This window comes from Phocoena sinus, chromosome 11, assembly GCF_008692025.1.
Source record: "Phocoena sinus isolate mPhoSin1 chromosome 11, mPhoSin1.pri, whole genome shotgun sequence".
Taxonomy (NCBI): domain Eukaryota; kingdom Metazoa; phylum Chordata; class Mammalia; order Artiodactyla; family Phocoenidae; genus Phocoena; species Phocoena sinus.
In genome coordinates this window covers 83,220,744-83,243,355 of record NC_045773.1, presented here as the reverse complement: position 1 = coordinate 83,243,355, position 22,612 = coordinate 83,220,744, and the positions used below count along the sequence as shown (strand labels likewise).

Genomic DNA, 22,612 nt, shown 5'->3' with positions numbered 1-22,612 from the left:
TTAATGTAAATAGGGGTGATAATAAGAAAATATTTTCTTATTTGCCTGTGTATTCATAAAGGGACATAGGAAGAGTATAGTGGAGAATATTTTTCCCACCTATTTTCATTTTTTTCTGTACTACATCTTCTGAAAGGTATCAACTCATTACCTTACATAGATGAAATTAATGAAACATGTAAATGTACTGTATGTTAAAAATGTAAATAAGAAAGAAAAAGTGTCTTGACTTCTAATTCTCATTTAAGATGCTTTCCTTTTTTCTCTTGTCCAAACTTCTCTTGCCCTTTACAAATACTGAGACATATTTTAGTTGTGGGACATGTTTATTTAGGTTACTACTGGCAAGACAGATCAAGACTTGAGCGTCTTTCTTTAATAATTACTGTCATATCAATTATGATAACATTCAACCTCTCCACAAATTAGTTAACAAGATAGGATTTTAAACTTATGACTGTCTATAATATTTTTGATATACCTTTATGTTATCCTGTGGCTCCTTTGTGGAGGTGTTGGACAAACCATGTGGCTCTGTGCTGTTCACCATGGCTATCATTGTGAGGCTCATACACACGCGCTGTGACATTACTATAACATTACAGAGGAGCAGTAAGAGAGCAATTCCATAACGAATGGAACAAAAATTTGGAACTGGAATGTAGAACAGAAAGTATCCATCGTTAACACATCTGAGGTAAAAACATAATTTAACTTTAGGAAGTGCCACTTAGAAATCTGGACCCCTATATATTAATTAAAAATTTTATTGTACTAACTGGCTTTTGAGAATTCATGACACAATAAGAAGATGTGGGACTGAACTTATAATTTCATACCCCCTAAAATATAATCCTTAATAGAACGTCCCAGAAAATTGAGCCAGTCCTTGAAGGACTTTGGCTCATGTCTATTTTAAAGGGACCATTTACAAATACCCTGAGTTACTCTTGGAAGTAAGTCCCCTGAACAACAAAAAAGACCTTCCCTCAAGTAAACTGCTTTATTCTCAAAACTTATATGATTAGTCTGGTTGAGAAAATCATATGTGCACATTGCAGAGAAAAATAGCACTTAAAAAATGTAATGTATTTAAAGTAGTTTCAAGCTACAGCAATCAGTGTAGTGTTGGTGAAAGGCCAAACAAATTCATCAATAAGAGAAAGTAGGGAGTCCAGAAAGAGAGGAGTATAAATAGTCATATGCTTTTGAATAAATACACTAATGCAAATCAATGGAGGCTAGTACAGTCTTTTCAACAAATGGCACTTTCTCAAGAGAAATAAAAATATGTGTCTACAAAAGGCTTGTACTGAAATATTTATAGCAGCTTTATTCAAAATAGCTGGATATTTGGAATGGATGAACATACCATAGTGAATTAATACAATGGATATTACTCAGAAATACAAAGTAAGGAAACACTGATACACTCAACAATCTGGATGAATCTCAACAAAAATATGGTCAGCTGAAGAAGCTAGACACCAAAGAGTGCATACTATTTTTATGCATACTATTTCTATGAATTTCAAAAATGGGCAAAATTAATTTATGTGGCTAGATATTACAATAACAATTCCCTCTTGGTGAGGAGGGCAAAAGGACATGAAGGGACTTTAATGTAGTGTTCTGTGAGTCTTGTTTGTATGTTTATACATTTTTAAAAACACATCTAAGATTATCCAACAGCAACAACAACAACAACCACAACTGGCATTGGGAGAGGAAACAAAATGGCAGAGTAGAAGGACATGCTCTCACTCCCTCTTGTAAGAACACCAGAATCACAACTAGTTGCTGGACAGTCATCAATAGGAAGACACTGGAACTCACCAAAAAAAAAAAAAAAAATACCCCACATCCAAAGACAAAGAAGAAGCCACAATGAGATGGTAGGAGGGGTGCAAGCACAGTAAAATCAAATCCAATAACTGCCGGGTGGGTGACTCACACACTGCAGAACACTTATACCACAGAAGTCCACCTACTGGAGTGAAGGTTCTGAGCCCCATGTCAGGTTTCCCAACCTGAGGGTCCGGCAACAGGAGGAGGAATTCCTAGAGAATCAGACTTTGAAGGCTAGTGGGATTTGACTGCAGGACTTCGACAGGACTGGGGAAAACAGAGACTCCACTCTTGGAGGGCACACATGAAGTAGTGTGCACCTCAGGACCCAGGGGAAGTAGCAGTGGCCCCAGGGAAGAATGAACCAGAGCTACCTGCTAGTGTTGGAGGGTTTCCTGCAGAAGCAGGGGGTGGCTGTGGCTCACCGTATGGGAAAAGGACACTGGCAGCAGAAGTTCTGGGATGTACTCCTTGGTGCGAGCCCTGCCAGAGTCTGCCATTAGCCCCACCAAAGAGCCCAGGTAGGCTCCAGTGTTGGGTTGCCTCAGGCCAAACAACCAACAGGGAGAGAACCCAGCCCCACACATCAACAGTCAAGCATACTGAAGTTTTACTGAGCTCTGCTCACCAGAGCAACAACCAGCTCTACTCACCACAAGTCCCTCCCATCAGGAAACTTACACAAGCCTCTTAGATAGCTTCATCTACCAGAGGGCAGACAGCAGAAGCAACAATCCTGCAGCCTGTGGAACAAAAACCTCATTCACAGAAAGATAGAGAAGATGAAAAGGCAGAGGGCTATGTACCAGATGAAGGAACAAAATAAAACCCCAGAAACACAACTAAATGAAGTGGAGACAGGCAACCTTCCAGAAAAAGAATTCAGAATAATGATAGTGACGATGATCCAGAACCTTGGAAAAAGAATGGAGGCAAAGATCGAGAAGACTCAAGAAATGTTTAACAAAGACCTGGAAGAATTAAAGAAGAAACAAACAGAGATGAACAATACAATAACTGAAAAGAAAACTACACTAGAAGAAATCAATAGCAGAATAACTGAGGCAGAAGAACGGATAAATGACATGGAAGACAGAATGGTGGAATTCACTGCTGTGGAAGAGAATAAAGAAAAAAGAATAAAAAGAAATGAAGACAGACTAAGAGACCACTGGGACAACAATAAACACAACAACATTTGCATTATAGGGGTACCAGAAGGAGAAGAGAGAAAGAAAGGACCAGAGAAAATATTTGAAGAGATTATAGCCAAAAACTTCCCTAACATGGGAAAGGAAATAGCTACTGAAGTCCAGGAAGCACAGAGAGTCCCATACCGGATAAAGCCAAGGAGAAACACGCCAAGACACACAGTAATCAAATTGGCAAAAATTAAAGACAAAGAAAAATGATTGAAAGCAGCAAGGGAAAAGCAACAAATAACATACTAGGGAACTCCCACAAGGTTAACAGCTGATTACTCAGCAGAAAATTTACACGCCAGAAGGGAGTGGCATGGTATACTTAAAGTAATGAAAAGAAGCTACAACCAAGATTACTCTACTCGGCAAGGATCTCATTGAGATTCAATGGAGAAATCAAAAGCTTTACAGACAAGCAAAAGCTAAGAGAATTCAGCACCACCAAACCAGCTCTACAACAAATGCTAAAGGAACTTAAGTGGGAAACACAGGATAAGAAAAGGACCTACAAAAACAAACCCAAAACAATTAAGAAAATGGTAATAGGAACATACATATCAATAATTACATTATATGTGAACGGATTAAATGCTCCACCCAAAAGATAGGCTCGCTGAATGGATACGAAAACAAGACCCATATATATGCTGTCTACAAGAGACCCACTTCAGACCTAGGGAAACATACAGACTGAAAGTGGGGGGATGGAAAAAGATATTCCATGCAAATGGAAATCAAAAGAAAGCTGGAGTAGCAATACTCATATCAGATAAAATAGACTATAAAATAAAGAATGTTACAAGAGGAAAGGAAGGACACTACATAGTGATCAAGGGATCAGTCCAAGCAGACGATATAACAATTATAAATATATATGCACCCAACATAGGAGGACCTCAATACATAAGGCAGATACTAACAGCTCTAAAAGAGGAAATTGACAGTAACACAATAATACTGGGGGACTTTAACACCTCACTTACACCAATGGACAGATCACCCAAAATGAAAACAAACAAGGAAACAGATGCTTTAAATGACACAATAGACCAGATAGATTTAATTGATATTGATAAGACATTCCATCCAAAAACAGCAGATTACACTTTCTTCTCAAGTGTGCATGGAATTTCCCCAGGATAGATCACATCTTGGGTCATAAATCAAGCCTCAGTAAATTTAAGAAAATTGACATCATATCAAGCATCTTTTCTGACCACAATGCTATGAGATTAGAAATCAATAACAGGGAAAATAACACAACCACATGGAGGCTAAAAATATGCTACTAAATAACCAACAGATCACTGAAGAAATCAAAGAGGAAATCAAAAAATACCTAGAGAAAAATGACAATGAAAACACAACAATCCAAAACCTATGGAATGTGGCAAAAGCACTTCTAAGAGGGAAGATTACAGCTATACAAGCCTACCTCAAGAAACAAGAAAAATCTCAAATAAACAATCTAACCTTCCACCTAAAGGAACTAGAGAAAGAAGAACAAACAAAACCCAAAGTTACCAGAAGAAAAGAAAGAATAAAGATCAGAGCAGAAATAAATGAAATAGAAACAAAGAAAACAATAGCAAAGATCAAGAAAACTAAAAGCTGGTTCTTTGAGAAGATAAACAAAACTGACAAACCATTAGCCAGACTCATCAAGAAAAAGAGGGAGAGGACTCAAATCAATAAAATTAGAAATGAAAAAAGAGAAGTTACAACAGACACCACAGAAATACAAAGCATCAAAAGAGACTACTACAAGCAACTCTATGCCAACAAAATGGACAACCTGGAAGAAGTGGACAAATTCTTAAAAAGGTATAACCTTCCAAGACTGAACCAGGAAGAAATAGAAAATATGAACAGACCAATCACAAGTAATGAAATTGAAACTGTGATTAAAAATCTTCCAACAAACAAAAGTCCAGGACCAGATGGCTTCACAGGTGAATTGTATCAAACATTTAGAGAAGAGCTAACACCCATCCTTCTCAAACTCGTCCATAAAACTGCAGAGGAAGGAACACTTCCAAACTCATTCTATGAGGCCACTATTACCCTGATACCAAAACCAGACAAAGATACTACAAAAAAAGAAAATTACAGACCAATATCACTGATGAATATAGATGCAAAAATCCTCAACAAAATACTACCAAACAGAATCCAACAACACATTAAAAGGATCATACACCATTATCAAGTGGGATTTATTCCAGGGATGCAAGGATTCTTCAATATACGCAAATCAATCAATGTGGTATACCATATTAACAAATTGAAAAAGAAAAACCATATGATCCTCTCAATAGATGCAGAAACAACATTTGACAAAATTCAACACCCATTTATGATAAAAACTCTCCAGAAAGTGGGCATAGAGGGAACCTACTTCAACATAATAAAGGCAATATACGACAAACCCACAGCAACCATCATTCTCAATGGTGAAAAACTGAAAGCATTTCCTCTAAGATCAGGAACAAGACAAGGATGTCCACTCTCACCACTATTATTCAACATAGTTTTGGAAGTCCTAGCCACGACAATCAGAGAAGAAAAATAAATAAAAGGAATACAAATTGGAAAACAAGAAGTAAAACTGTCAGTGTTTGCAGATGACATGATACTATAGAGAAATCTAAAAATGCCACCAGAAAACTACTAGAGCTAATCAATGAATTTGGTGAAGTTGCAGGATACAAAATTAATGCACAGAAATCTCTTGCATTCCTATACACTAACGATGAAAAATCTGAAAGAGAATTAAGGAAACAGTCCCATTTACCACTGCAACAGAAAGAATAAAATACCTAGGAATAAACCTACCTAGGGAGACAAAAGACCTGTATGCAGAAAACTATAAGACACTGATGAAAGAAATTAAACATGATACCAACAGATGGAGAGATATACCATGTTCTTGGATTGGAAGAATCAATATTTTGAAAATGACTGTACTACCCAAAGCAATCTACAGATTCATTGCAATCCCTATGAAATTACCAATGGCATTTTTTATGGAACTAGAACAAAAAATCTTAAAGTTTGTATGGAGACACAGAAGACCCCAAATAACCAAAGCAATCTTGAGGGAAAAAAACGGAGCTGGAAGAATCAGACTTCCTGACTTCAGACTATACTACAAAGGTACAGTAATCAAGACAATAGGTTACTGGCACATAAACAGAAACATAGATCAATGGAACAAGATAGAAAGCCCAGAGGTAAACCCACACACCTATGGTCAACTAATCTATGACTAAGGAGGCAAGGATATACAATGGAGAAAAGACAGTCTCTTCAATAAGTGGTGCTGGGAAAACTGGACAGCTACATGTAAAAGAATGAAATTAGAACACTTCTTAACACCATACACAAAAATGGACTCAAAATGGATTTGAGACCTAAATGTAAGACTGGACACTATAAAACTCTTAGAGGAAAACATGGGAAGAACACTCTTTGACATAAATCACAGCAAGATCTTTTTTGATCCACCTCCTAGAGTAATGGAAATAAAAACAAAAATAAACAAATGGGACCTAATGAAACTTAAAAGCTTTTGCACAGCAAAGGAGACCATAAACAAGATGAAACGACAACCCTCAGAATGGGAGCAAATATTTGCAAATGAATCAATGGACAAAGGATTAATTTCCAAAATACATAAACAGCTCATGCAGCTCAATATTAAAGATACAAACAACCCAATCCAAAAATGGGCAGAAGACCTAAATAGACATATCTCCAAAGAAGACATACAGATGGCCAAGAAGAACATGAAAAGCTGCTCAACATCACTAATTATCAAAGAAATGCAAATCAAAACTACAATGAGGTATCACCTCACACCAGTTAGAATGGGTATCATCAGAAAATCTACCAACAGCAAATGCTGGAGAGAGTGTGGAGCAAAGGGAACCCTGTTGCACTGTTGGTGGGAATGTAAATTGATACAGCCACTATGGAGAACATTATGGAGGTTCCTTTAAAAACTAAATATAGAATTACCATACGATCCAGCAATCCCACTACTGGGCATATACCCAGAGAAAGCCATAATTCAAAAAGACACATACATCCCAATATTCATTGCAGCACTATTTAAAATAGCCATATCATGGAAGCAACCTAAATGCCCATCAACAGATTAACAGATAAAGAAGATGTGGTATATATATACAATGGCATATTACTCAGCCATAAAAAGGAACGAAATTGAGTCATTTGTTGAGACCTGGATGCATCTAGAGACTATCATACAGAATGAATTAAGTCAGAAAGAGAAAAACAAATATCTTATATAAACACATGTATGTGGAACCTAGAAAAATGGTACAGATGAACCGGTTTGCAGGGCAGAAGTTGAGACACAGATGTAGAGAACAAATGTATGGACACCAAGGGGGGAAAGCCACAGGGGGTTGGGGATGGTGGTGTGCTGAATTGGGCAATTGGGATTGACATGTATACACCAATGTGTACAAAACTGATGACTAATAAGAACCTGCTGTATAAAAAAATAAATAAAATTCAAAAATTAAAAAAACACATCTATATATATCCCTAAGATCCATATTTTATTTTATATCATTATACCTCAATTAATATTAAAATATTCAATAATGGTGTTCTGAAAACTGGACAGTCACATGCACAACAATGTAACTTAACCACTATCTTACACCATATACAAAAATTAACTCAAAATGGATTGAAGACAAACTTAAGACATGAAAACATAAAACTTCTAGAAGAAAATATAGGTGGTAAGTTCCTTGACATATGTCTTGGCGATGATTTTTTGAATATGACACTAAAAGCAAAAGCAATGAAAGCAAAATAAACAAAGAGTATTATATCAAACTAAAAGACTTCTGCAGAGCAAAGGAAATTATCAGCAAAATGAAAGGGAAACCTACTGAATGGGAGAAGATATTTGCAAATCATAAATCTGATAAGGGGTTTGCACACAAAATATAAAAAAACTCATACAATTAAACAGTGAAAAACAAAGAAAAAATCCAATTAAGAAATGGGCAGAACTGAATAGACATTTTTCCGAAGAAGACATGCATATGGTCAAGAGGTACATGAAAAGATGTTCAACATCACTCATCATTACAGAAAGGCAAATCAAAACCATAATGGGATAGCAACTTATACCTGTTAAAATAGCTATTATCAAAAAGGCAAGAAATAAGTGTTGGAAAGGAGGTGAAGAAAAGGAACTGTGTACTGTTGGTGGGTATATAAATTGTGGCAGCCACTCTGAAAAACAATACGGTGGTTCCTTAAAAAAATAAAAATAGAAGTAACGTACAAAGATAGCCTCATCCATCAGAGGGCAGACAGCAGAAGCAAGAACAACAATCCTGCAGCCTGCGGAATGAAAATCACATTCACAGAAAGGTAGACAAGGTGAAAAGGCAGAGGGCTATGTACCAGATGAAGGAACAAGATAAAACCCCAGAAAAACAACTAAATGAAGTGGAGATAGGCACCCTTCCAGAAAAAGAATTCAGAATAATGATAGTGAAGATGATCCAGGACCCCAGAATATGAATGGAGGCAAAGATCGAGAAGATGCAAGAAATGTTTAACAAAGACCTAGAAGAATTAAAGAACAAACACCTGGAAGAGTTAAAGAACAAACAAACAGAGATGAACAATACAATAACTGAAATGAAAAATACAGTAGAAGGAATCAATAGCAGAATAACTGAAGCAGAAAAATGGATCAGTGACCTGGAAGACACAATGGTGGAATTCACAGCTGTGGAACAGAATAAAGAAAAAAAATGAAAAGAAGTGAAGACAGTCTAAGAGACCTCTGGGATAACATTAAATGCACCAATATTTGCATTGTAGGGGTCCCAGAAGAGAGAGGGAAAGGACCCAAGAAAATATTTGAAGAGATTATAGTTGAAAACTTCCCTAACATGGGAAGGGAAATATCCACCTAAGTCTAGGGAGCACAGAGAGTCCCATACAGGATAAACCCAAGGAGAAACACACCAAGACACATAGTAATCAAACTGACAAAAATTAAAGACAAAGAAAAATTATTAAAAGCAACAAGGGAAAAATAACAAATAACATACAAGGGACCTCCCATAAGGTTAACAGCTGATTTCTCAGCAGAAACTCTACAAGTCAGAAGGGAGTGGCACGATATATTTAAAGTTATGAAATCAAAAGCTTCACAGAGAAGCAAAAGCTAAGAGAATTCAGCACTACCAAACAAGTCCTACAACAAATGCTAAAGGAACTTCTCTAAATGGGAAACATAAGAGAAGAAAAACAAACCCAAAACAATTAAGAAAATGGTAATAGGAACATACATATCAATAATTACATTATATGTGAACGGATTAAATGCTCCACCCAAAAGACAGGCTCGCTGAATGGATACGAAAACAAGACCCATATATATGCTGTCTACGAGAGACCCACTTCAGACCTAGGGAAACATACAGACTGAAAGTGGGGGGATGGAAAAAGATATTCCATGCAAATGGAAATCAAAAGAAAGCTGGAGTAGCAATACTCATATCAGATAAAATAGACTATAAAATAAAGAATGTTACAAGAGGAAAGGAAGGACACTACATAGTGATCAAGGGATCAGTCCAAGCAGACGATATAACAATTATAAATATATATGCACCCAACATAGGAGGACCTCAATACATAAGGCAGATACTAACAGCTCTAAAAGAGGAAATTGACAGTAACACAATAATACTGAGGGACTTTAACACATTACACCAATGGACAGATCATCCAAAATGAAAATAAATAAGGAAACAGATGCTTTAAATGACACAATAGACCAGATAGATATAATTGATATTGATAGGACATTCCATTCAAAAACTGCAGATTACACTTTCTTCTCAAGTGTTCATGGAACATTCTCCAGGACAGATCACATCTTGGGTCATAAATCAAGCCTCAGTAAATTTAAGAAAACTGAAATCATATCAAGCATCTTTTCTGACCACAGTGCTATGAGATTAGAAATCAATTACAGGGGAAAAAAAACAACCACATGGAGGCTAAACAATACATTACTAAATAACCAAGAGATCACTGAAGAAATCAAAGAGGAAATCAAAAAATACCTAGAGAAAAATGACAATGAAAACATGACGATCCAAAACCTATGGGATGTGGCAAAAGCAGTTCTAAGAGGGAAGTTTATAGCTATACAAGCCTACCTCAAGAAACAAGAAGAATCTTAAATAAACAATCTAACCTTCCACCTAAAGGAACTAGAGAAAGAAGAACAAACAAAACCCAAAGTTAGCAGAAGGAAAGAAATCATAAAGATCAGAGCAGAAATAAATGAAATAGAAACAAAGAAAACAATAGCAAAGATCAAGAAAACTAAAAGCTGGTTCTTTGAGAAGATAAACAAAACTGACAAACCTTTAGCCAGAGTCATCAAGAGGGAGAGGACTCAAATCAATAAAATTAGAAATGAAAAAGGAGAAGTTACAACAGACACCGCAGAAATACAAAGCATCCTAAGAGACTACTACAAGTAACTCTATGCCAGTAAAATGGACAACCTGGAAGAAATGAACAAATTCTTAGAAAGGTATTACCTTCCAAGACTGAACCAGGAATAAATAGAAAATATGAACAAACCAATCACAAGTAATGAAATTGAAACTGTGATTAAAAATCTTCCAACAAACAGAATTCCAGTACCAGATGGCTTCACAGGTGAATTCTATCAAACATTTAGGGAAGAGGTAACACCCATCCTTCTCAAACTCTTCTAAAAAATTGCAAAGGGAGGAACACTCCCAAGCTCATTCTACGAGGCCACCATCACCCTGATACCAAAACCAGACAAAGATACTACAAAAAAAGAAAATTACAGGCCAATATCACTGATGAGATGAATAAAGATGCAAAAATCCTCAACAAAATACAAGCAAACAGAATCCAACAACACATTACACCAGAAAGTGGGCATAGAGGGAAGCTACCTCAACATAATAAAGTCCATATATGACAAACGCACAGCAAACATCATTCTCAGTGTTGAAAAACTGAAAGCATTTTCTCTAAGATCAGGAAAAAGACAAGGTTGTGCACTGTTGCCACTCTTATTCAACATAGTTTTAGAAGTCCTAGCCAGGCAATCAGATATTAAAAATAAATAAAAGGAATACAAATTGGAAAAGAAGTAAAACTGACACTCTTTGCAGATGACAGGATATCTATACATAGATAATCCTAAAGATGCCACCAGAAAACTACTAGAGCTAATCAATGAATTTGGTGAACTTGCAAGATACAAAATTAATGCACAGAAATCTCTTGCATTCCCATACACTAACATAGAAAGATCAGAAAGTGAAATTAAGAAAACAATCCCGGGCTTCCCTGGTGGCGCAGTGGTTGAGAATCTGCCTGCCGATGCGGGGGACACGGGTTCGTGTCCCGGTCCGGGAGGGTCCCACGTGTTGCGGAGTGGTTGGGCCCGTGAGCCATGGCCGCTGGGCCTGTGCGTTCGGAGCCTGTGCTCCGCAGCGGGAGAGGCCACAGCAGTGAGAGGCCCACGTACCGCAAAAAAAGAAAAGAAAAGAAAAAAAAAAACAATCCCGTTCACCACTGCAACATAAAGAATAAAGTACCTAGGAAAAAACCTACCTAAGGAGGTAAAAGACCTTTACTCTGAAAACTATATGACACTGATGAAAGAAATCAGATGACAGAAACAGATGGAGAGATATACCATGTTCTTGCATTGGAAGAATCAATATTGTGAAAATGATTATACTACCCAAAGCAATCTAAAGATTCAACGCAATTCTTATCAAAGTACCAATGGCATTTTTTTTTTCATAGAACTAGAGCAAAAAATCTTAAAATTTGTATGAAGACACAAAAGACCCTGAATAGCCAAAGCAATCCTGCGGGGAAAAAACGGAGCTGGAGGAATCAGACTCCCTGACTTCAGACTATACTACAAAGCTACAGTAATCGAGACAATATGGTACTGGCACAAAAACAGAAATATAGATTAATGGAACAGGATAGAAAGCCTAGAGATAAATCCACGCACCTATGTTCAACTAATCTATGATAGAGGAGGCAAGGATATACAATGGAGAAAAGACAGTCTCTTCAGTAAGTGGTGCTGGGAAAACTGGACAGCCAAATATAAAAGAATGAAATTAGAATACTCCGTAACACCGTACACAAAAATAAACTCAAAATGGATTAAAGACCTAAATGTAAGACTGGACACTATAAAATTAGAGGAAAACATGGGAAGAACACTCTTTGACATAAATCACAGCAAGATCTTTTTTGATCCACCTCATAGAGTAATGGAAATAAAAACAAAAATTTTTAAATGGGACCTAATGAAACTAAAAGCTACTGTACAGCAAAGGAAACTAGAAACAGGACAAAAAGACAACCCTCAGAATGGGAGAAAATACTTGCAAACAGATCAACAGACAAAGGATTAACCTCCAAAATATATAAACAGCTCATGCAGCTCAATATTAAAAAAAAACCCAGTCAAAAAATGGGCAGAAGACCTAAATAGACATTTCTCCAAAGAAGACATACAGATGACCAAGAGGCACATGAAAAGCTGCTCAACATCACTAATTATTGGAGAAATGCAAATCAAAACTACAATGAGGTACTCACCTCACACCAGTCAGAATGGCCATCATCAAAAACTCTACAAACAATAAAATGCTGGAGAGGGTGTGCAGAAAAGGGAACCCTCTTGCACTGTCGGTGGGAATGTAAATGATACAGACACTATGGAGAACAGTATGGAGGTTCTTTAAAAAACTAAAAATAGAATTACCATATGACCCAACAATCCCACTACTGGGTATATATCCAGAGAAAACCACAATTCAAAAAGACACATGCACCCCAATGTTCACCGCAGCACTATTTACAATAGTCAGGTCATGGAAGCAACCTAAATGCCCATTGACAGATGGATAAAGAAGATGTGTTACATATATACAATGGAATATTACTCATTCATAAAAAGGAATGAAATTTGGTCATTTATAGAGACATGGATGGACCTAGACACTGTCATACACAGTGAAGTCAGAAAGAGAATAACAAATATCGTATATTAACACATATATGTGGAATCTAGAAAAATGGTACAGATGGACTGGTTTGCAAGGAAGAAATAGAGACAAAGATGTAGAGAACAAATGTATGGACACAAGGAGGGAACGTGGAAGGTGGGGTGGTGGTGGGATGAGTTGGGAGATTGGGATTGACATGTATACACTAATATGTATAAAACAGATAACTAATAAGAACCTGCTGTATTAAGAAAATAAAATTAAATTTAAAAATATTAAAATTAAATTACAGAAAAGAAAAAAATACCTACTGTATGATCCAGCAATTCCATTTCTGGGTACTTATTCAAGGAAAATGAAAACACTAACTTGAAAATGTATCTATACCCCCATGTATATTGCAGCATTGTTTACAATAACCAAGATATGGAAACAACCTAAGTATCTACTGATGGATGAATAGATAAAGAAAATGTGGTTATATATATGATGGAAGATTATTAAGCCTTAAAAAAGAATAAAATTCTTTTAATTGAAGTATAGTTGATTTATAATATTATTTTAATTTCAGGTATACATCACAGTAATTCAATATTTTAAAATTATACTCCTTTTAAAGTTTTTACAAAACAATGGCTATACTTCCCTGTACTGTACAATATACCCTTGTTGCTTATTTTATACATGGTAGTTTGTATCTCTTAATCTCCTAACACTATCTGGCCCCTTCCCCGCTTCCCTCTTCCCACTGGGTAACCACCAGTTTGTTCTCTATATCTGTGAGTCTGTTTCTGTTTTGTTACATTCATTAATTTGTTTTATTCTTTAGATTCCATATATAAGTGGTAATATAGAATATTTGTCTTTGTCTGACTTATTTCACTAAGCACAATACCCTTTAGGTCCATCCATGTTGTTACAAATGGCAGAATTTGAGTTTTTAATGGATGAATAATATTCCATTGTACATATATACTACATCTTCTTTATCCATTCATCTGTTGATGGGCACTTAGTTTGCCTCCATATCTTTGTGATTGTAAATAACGCTGCTATGAACATTGGGTACATGTATCTTTTTGAATTAGTGTTTTTATTTAAAAAGAATGAAATCTTGCCATTTGGGACAACATGGATGGACCTCAAGGACATTAACACTAAGTTAAATAGGTCAGACAGAGAAAGACAAATACTGTATGATCTCTTTTATATGTGGAATCTTAAAAAAAAAGAAATCAAGCTCGTATATACAGAGAACAGATTAGTGGTTGCCAGCGGTGAGGGAGGTGGTACAAAAAATGGGTTAAGGAAGTACAAAAAAAGGAGAGGAGGGAAGAAAGGAAGGAAGAAAGAAAAATATCTGTAGGAATTTATGTGGTTTAATGTCTAAGTTATAAATATGTTCCAGAAAATTTGTGCCAATTAGATTTCTAGAAATAAAATTATAACTTAAATTAAGTAGAATTTTTTCTTGTGGGTTGAACTTGTTATAACTCAAATAACTGTTATGGGATGTGTGGTAAGCAGAATAACGGCCCCACACACACCAAAAACATTTGTGTAGAGAGAGAAACTACGATGACATGTCAGATTGGCATAGATCCAAAAGCACATTTGTTGGCCAGCCTGAAAGAAAAGAGGAGTGAACCTACATTGTTACAACCCAATGAAGGTTATATTTTTAAATTGTCTGTGGTTGGTATAAAGAAATAAATTTGACTTTTAAATATTGACGTTATATCCAGCTAGCTTTCCTGTGCAAAAAAATTTCACAAACATAATGGCTTAACACAACACATGTTTATTAGCTCATAGGTCAGAAGTTTTAGCATGATGTGGTTGGATATTCCACTCCTGGTCTTAAAGGCTAATAGCAAGGGATCAGCCAACATGGGTTCTAAGGAAGGATCTATTTCCAAGCTCATTCAGGCTATTGGAAGAATTCAGTTTTCCATGGTTGTAGTACAAAGGTTGCCATTTTCCTGCTGGCTGTCAGCTAAGAGCTGCTAGTTTTAAGAGGCTGTGTACATTCCTTCTCACATGGACCCCTCCATCCCCAAAGCCAGCAGGGTAGAATCTTTTTTTAAATTTTTTATTATTTTACTACTCAGTCTTTGAAATCTGATAGGCATTTTACACTAACAGCACATCTTTTTTTTTTTTTTTAACATCTTTATTGGGGTATAATTGCTTTACAATGGTGTGTTAGTTTCTGCTTTATAACAAAGTGAATCAGTTATACATATACATATGTTCCCATATCTCTTCCCTCTTGCGTCTCCCTCCCTCCCATCCTCCCTATCCCACCCCTCCAGGCGGTCACAATGCACTGAGCTGATATCCCTGTGCTATGCGGCTGCTTCCCACTAGCTATCTACCTTACGTTTGTTAGTGTATATATGTCCATGCCTCTCTCTCGCTTTGTCACAGCTCACCCTTCGCCTCCCCATATCCTCAAGTCTGTTCTCCAGTAGGTCTGTGTCTTTATTCCTGTCTTACCCCTAGGTTCTTCATGACATAATTTTTTTAAATTCCATATATATGTGTTAGCATACAGTATTTGTCTTTCTCTTTCTGACTTACTTCACTCTGTATGACAGACTCTAGGTCCATCCATCTCACTACAAATAACTCAGTTTCGTTCCATTTTATGGCTGAGTAATATTCCATTGTATATATGTGCCACATCTTCTTTATCCATTCATCCAATGATGGGCACTTAAGTTGTTTCCATCTCCGGGCTATTGTAAATCTCTCTTATATTGAATCCCTCTCATGCTTTGAACCTCTCTAACTGCTCTCTGACCTCTAGACCCAGATTTAAAGAGCTGTCGTGATTAGATCTGTCCTACCTGGATAATTTCCCTATTTTAAGATCAGCTGATTAGGGACCATGATTAGATCTGCAAAATCCCTTCAAGCAGCACCTAGGTTAGTGTTTGCTTCAAAAACTGGAGGAAGGTGTATGTATACCAGGGGCCAGGATCTTGTGGGCAGGCTTAGAATTCTACCTACTTCAGTTCACCATCTGGTCCTGGAAGATCCATGTTCATCCCTTATGCAAAACATACCCCATTCCCAAGGTTCCTAAAGGTCTCATCTCAATATAGCATCAACTCAAGTCCAAAGCCTCATCAAAATCTCATTAGCTCAAATTTCCAAAATCTCATGATCCAAATCATCTAAAACAGGTGTGGATGAAGCTTCTAAAAGTAAACCACCCTCGGTGCAGTATCTATCTGTGGACTTGTGAAACTAAGGACACAAGTTACATGCCCCCAAAACTTCCACTGTACAGTGGTGGGACAGGCACAGAATAACTGATACAGACATTCTAGTTCCAAAGGGTAAAAATGGAGAGTAAAAAGGAGTCATTGATCCATAAGAGTTTTGAAGTTCAGCTAGACAAATGTTGGATCTTTCTCAAGGCCTGGGGATAATCCCTGTGGCTCTTGGCTCTGTCCTCTGAGCTCTCTGCTTTGTCCTTTGCACTTTGGTTCCACCCAAGAATGCAAAGGGGCCATCTTAGAGTTCTGTCCATTACATATTCCTAGTTACCTAATAGTGTTCATTGGGAATGACTGTTAATTTCATAAAGATATTTTTTGTATATCTATTGAGATCATCATACAGTTTTTCTCTTTAATTTGTGTTGAATGACAGTTATCTACTTTTTAATATAAAACTATTCTTCCTTTCCTAGGTTAAGCTGGACTTAGTGTTCATGATTTTTAAAAATGTTTTTATAAATTCTTCAACCTGTTTTGCTAATATTTTATTAGGATTTTTGTATCTTTTTAACGTACTGTTAATTTTGCTTTTATATATTTGAGGCTATTTTATTTAGTTGCACAAATATTTTTTCAGTTATCTCACTGAATTGAATTTTATATCATTATCCATTTTTGAAGAATTGTTTGAAACAACGGTAAAAGATTTTAAACAAATCAGATAAATCAATAATTAGTTAAATAAAGTATAATATATTCATACCAAATTCATATGCAACTCTAAAAAATGATGAGGAAGCTCTTTAGGTACAAATGTGGGTTACTATTTAGATATATTAAGTGAAAAGAGAAACATTAGTGCCCGGAAAATAAGCTTTCTGGACTGATTCCCTTTGTAAACAGATAAGAATATTAGATAAAATATATTTAAAATAACATTTCATTGAAAGTGTGGATGATCTGGCAGGAAAGATGAGATATTCAGGCCAAAGATTTTGTGAAGACAGTCTTCAGGGCATAAACTGATCGTTGAAGGAAGATTTTACCCTGAAGACATTTGATCACAGGGTTTTTTCTGGATTCCCAGGGAATGGGGACAACAGGAGTCAGACACCAAAGCCCTGGCAGTGGGAAGGTCTAGTAAGAGACCTCTTCCCTAAACGTTTAGATGCCAAAAACTCACTGAGGCAGTGAAGGGTAAATACACTGCCTCCTAACTTTCCAGGGAGACAGGCAAAAATTTTTGCCCTGTTTGAACCTTGGAACTGAGCAGAAGAAAGAAAAGAATGCCTCAGAAATTTAATCATTACCGAGCCCTTCCTTTCATTTTAAACTCACTGGCCTTGGGTCATCTGAAAAACATCTCAAACCACGAATGTACACACATACACCAAGATGACTTGTTCCAAAGCTTTCTAAACAACCTAATCCTCACCATGTATGGAGGAGGGCTTGTCATGGTCACTTAGGGGTGCCCTTTTGTGTTTTGTTTTCCTCTACGTTACTCCAGGAAGAACATGCTTTACTTCTAAATGTCTTGAATTAAAGAAAACATAGGAAATTAGAAAAGAATATAGAAAGAGAATATATATATGTGTATATGTATATTTATGTGTAATATATATATATGTGTATAACTGAGTCACTTTGCTGTACAGCAGAAATCAGCACAACATTGTAAGTCAACTACACTTCAATAAAACATTTAAAAATCTAAAAATCAAACCATTGTAAAGCAATTATATTCCAATAAAGATGTAAAAAAAATAAAATTAAATTAAAATTTAAAAAAGTCACAAGGGGTGTTCTAAAGTGCTTGGGACTGAGTAACGGTAAGATACTACATGTCAAATTCATGGAAAGTTAGAGCAAACTGTACACTCCTAAACATATTTATCAGAAAAGAAGAGAGAACTCAAAGACTTGGAAAATGAACAAAGAGACAAACCCAAAGAACCTAAAAGGGAGGAAATGTTAAGCATAAAGGCAGGAATCAATTATATATATATATGTATATATGCTTATGTCTTATACATGTTTATATCTTTTATATGTTCATGTATAAATTTGAATATAGATTCCAATTCAAAGGAACAATATAAAAATATCAAAATTGATACAAGAAATATAAAATTTAATAGCCCACTAACATTTATATAAATTGAAAGAGTATGCAATCTGTTGCCCACCCTCTCTTCTAGAATTTTGTCCCCTATGACATGGACCTAACACTAATCTGCAGTAATTCCTTATTGTTTTCCCCCTGCCCTGCTTGAGATAAACAGTTAGTCTAAAAAAATATTCTGTAAATATCCACCTGTTGATATACAAGGGTGCAGTGACTCAAGAACATTCATCCTGCCTCACTTGCATCCATGGATCTGTCTCTTTCTCCTTGAGATAAAACCAAAATAGTGCACCTCTTTCTGATATTCTGCACCAAGTGGTAAACTGACAAGTATATAAGAATCAAAATAACAAAGTGTGAACAATCTAGATACAAGGATTCTTTTATTTAGGGTTTTTCTAATGGAAAACCATAGCAGGACTCGTTTTTTTTTTTTTTTTTTTCTTTCACCTCCTTTCCTGAACATTTCTAAGACCCCATACATACTTTTATGGACAAAAGCCTCTCACATGGAATCTGTGGTGTCATATTTGAGCAGGAGAAAACCTATGTGAGGAACAGAGAATAATTTCTACCTTTCCTGGGAGGGACCTGGTTATCCATTTACATAAGGGTGTTCCGGTTGCTTCTCTTCTTGCTGAAGGGTTTGTTCTCTATCCACTGCAAGTGCAAAACACACTGATGTCAGCATAACTCGGGGAGGAACTGAGCAAAATCCATCTAGCACTCCTCTCTGATTTAAAACATTAATCCAAGGGAAATTTGCTTTGTCATACCAGTACCCTTTCAACTCTATCATGTTCTTGCTTTCACATTTCATTTTTATGATATATTTGTTGATTACTAAATATACAGAAAACCTGAAAACTATAGAAAACAAACAGATCCTGCCAAACTATAATTCTAAATGCAGTGAAGATACCCCTCAAAAGTGAAAAAGAAGTAAAACTGTCACTGTTTGCAGATGACATGATACTAGACATAGAGAATCCTAAAGCTGCTACCAGAAAACTACTAGAGCTAATCAGTGAATTTGGTAAAGTAGCAGGATAAAAAACTAATGCACAGAAATCTCTTGCATTCTTATACACTAATGATGAAAAATCTGAAAGTGAAATTAAGAAAACACTCCCATTTACCATTGCAACAAAAAGAATAAAATGCCTAGGAATAAACCTACCTAGGGAGACAAAAGACCTGTATGCAGAAAACTATAAGACACAGATGAAAGAAATTAAAGATGATACAAACAGATGGAGAGATATACCATGTTCTTGGATTGGAAGAATCAACACTGTGAAAATGACTGTACTACCCAAAGCAATCTACAGATTCAATGCAATCCCTATCTAACTACCAATGGCATTTTCCACAGAACTAGAACCAAAAATTTCACCATTTGTATGGAAAGACAAAAGACCCTGAATAACCAAAGCAATCTTGAGAAAGAAAAATGGAGCTCGAGGAATCAGGCTCACAGACTTCAGACTATACTACAAAGCTACAGTAATCAAGACAGAATGGTACTGGCACAGAAACAAATATAGATCAATGGAACAGGATAGAAAGCCCAGAGATAAACCCATGCACATATAGTCACCTTATCTTTGATAAAGGAGGCAAGAATATACAGTGGAGAAAAGACAGCCTCTTCGATAAGTGGTGCTGGGAAAACTGGACAACCACATGTAAAAGAATGAAATTAGAACACTCCCTAACACCATACACAAAAAGAAACTCAAAATGGATTAAAGATCTAGATATAAGGCCAGATACTATAAAACTCTTAGAGGAAAACATAGGCAGAACACTCTATGACAAATCACAGCAAGATCCTTTTTGACCCGCCTCCTAGAGGAATGGAAATAAAAACAAAAATAAACAAATGGGACCTAATGAAACTTCAAAGCTTTTGCACAGCAAAGGAAACCATAAACAAGACGAGAAGACAACTCTCAAAATGGGAGAAAATATTTTCAAATGAAGCAACAAAGGATTAATCTCCAAAATTTACAAGCAGAACATGCAGCTCAATATCAAAAAAACAAACAACTCAATCCAAAAATGAGCAGAAGGCCTAAACAGACATTTCATTAGAAATATATAGAAGATATACAGATTGCCAATAAACACATGAAAGGATGCTCAACATCACTAATCATTAGAGAAATGCAAATCAAAACTGCAGTGAGGTATCACCTCACACAGGTCAGAATGGCCACCATCAAAAAATCTACTAACAATCAATGCTGGAGAGACTATGGAGAAAAGGGAACCCTGTTGCACTGTTGGTGGGAATGTAAATTGATACAGCCACTATGGAGAACAGTATGGAGGTTCCTTAAAAAACTAAAAATAGAACTACCATACGACCTAGCAATCCCACTACTGGGCATAAACCCGGAGAAAACCATAATTCAAAAAGAGTCATGTATCACAATGCTCATTGCAGCTCTATTTACAATAGCCAGGACATGGAAGCAACCTAAGTGTCCATCAACAGATGAATGGATAAAGAAGATGTGGCACATATATACGATGGAATATTACTCAGACATAAAAAGAAATGAAATTGAATTATTTGTAGTGAGGTGGATGGACCTAGAGTCTGTCATACAGAGTGAAGTAAGTCAGAAAGAGAAAAAAAAATACTGTATGCTAACACATATATATGGAATCTTAAAAAAAAAAAGGAAGATCAGCTCGGTGCTGTGTGACCACCTAGAGGGGTGGGATAGGGAGTTTGGGAGGGAGACGCAAGAGGGAGGGGATATGGGGATATATGTATACATATAGCTGATTCACTTTGTCATACAGCAGAAACTAACACAACACTGTAAAGCAATTATACTCCAATAAAGATGTTGGAAAAGAAAAGAAACTTGAGCTACATGCAAGAATGTGAATGAATTAAAAAGAAAAGTGAAAGAGAAATAAAGACTATGAAACACAAAAAACATGAGGCAATTTATTGCCAGGAAACCTACCCTGCAGGGAATACGAAAAGAAGTTTTTCAGACAGAAGGAGATTGCTAAAGGTCAGAAACTTGGATGTACAAAAAGAAAGGAAAGATGTCAGAAAAGGAATTAAAGGTAAAATTAATTCCTTTAGTTTTCTTATATCTTCATAGAGTTAAAGATCTGCTTTTTAATAGCACCCTTATAAGGAGAGGCAAATCATTCTCCCTACTACCTTGGACAAAAGGACTCCTGCTGCCAGGTCTGCCTTTGTTGGTAGGAAGCTCAGAAAAGTGGGTGAATCAAACAAAAGAGTTTTGACCATATCAGCATATATGACAGCAGATGCTCAAAAGACACTTAAAATTCCTAAGATTGGATTTGCAAAGTGTATTTAAACGAGCAGTTTGTCAACTACCATTATTACACATTGGAATGTCTGGCTGCTGTTTTTTTCAGTACACACACACACACCACCACCACCATCACATACATCATGAGCACACATGTACTCTCCACCACATACACACCACTCACAAATACACAAGCACCATCCACCACAATACACACTTCTCTTTCCTTGTCTATCCACATAACTGTCCAGCTCACATTCATCCCTACAAATTTTTTTTTCTTTCCCTTGTGAAAAACTTGCGAAAATACGTATTTCCCCCCCAGATTTCCCCAGATTGCTAAATACCTTTGACCAGATCTCTAACAAAGGAGCCCTCCTGATTAATCCTCCTGGGGAATTAATTAATTGTAAATTTCATTTAATGAATAGTAGATAAGCGTATAGTCACTAACCTGATTCAGGACAGAAAAGCGATTCCTTCTTCCCCTGTGCAGACTTTCCTCTCAACTTTTAAAAATACTGAATTACAGGATTTGCTAATTTCAGCCATTTAAATTCTTCATATCTTTTGATCTCCCTAGGTCAAAGCTGAGAACTTAATTTTTAACTTCACTTACATTCTTGCCTTGAATCTTCAGGGGAGGAGTGCAAGTCTTAAAGTCATCCAATGGGCCAGAAACCTCCTAGAAATCTGCCAGTAATTTCATGACCATGACAGACAGACACCACCAGTCTCTGTCCCTACCAGGAAGTAGAACCTGCCTGCCCCATAAGAATTTCCAGGATTT

General features: G+C 36.3%; 1 protein-coding gene across 6 annotated transcripts in view; it reads right to left on the bottom strand.

The window, feature by feature from the left end:
• The window catches only part of SLC17A1 (solute carrier family 17 member 1), a 76,173-nt gene extending 53,564 nt beyond the window's left edge, over positions 1 to 22,609 (bottom strand). For 4 of the 6 annotated variants that reach the window (XM_032649155.1, XM_032649153.1, XM_032649157.1 and 1 more), the window contains exons 1-3: positions 22,277 to 22,336; positions 19,087 to 19,171; positions 482 to 654 (exon numbers count right to left, since the gene is read on the bottom strand). In XM_032649155.1, the coding sequence (XP_032505046.1) occupies positions 482 to 654; positions 19,087 to 19,114 (201 nt within the window). In that variant the 5' untranslated portion in view covers positions 19,115 to 19,171; positions 22,277 to 22,336. Of the gene's footprint in view, positions 1 to 481; positions 655 to 19,086; positions 19,172 to 22,276; positions 22,337 to 22,441 lie in introns of those variants that run through there. The other 2 variants (XM_032649154.1, XM_032649156.1) reach the window with 2 other exon arrangements.
• Positions 22,610 to 22,612: the final 3 nt, after the last annotated feature.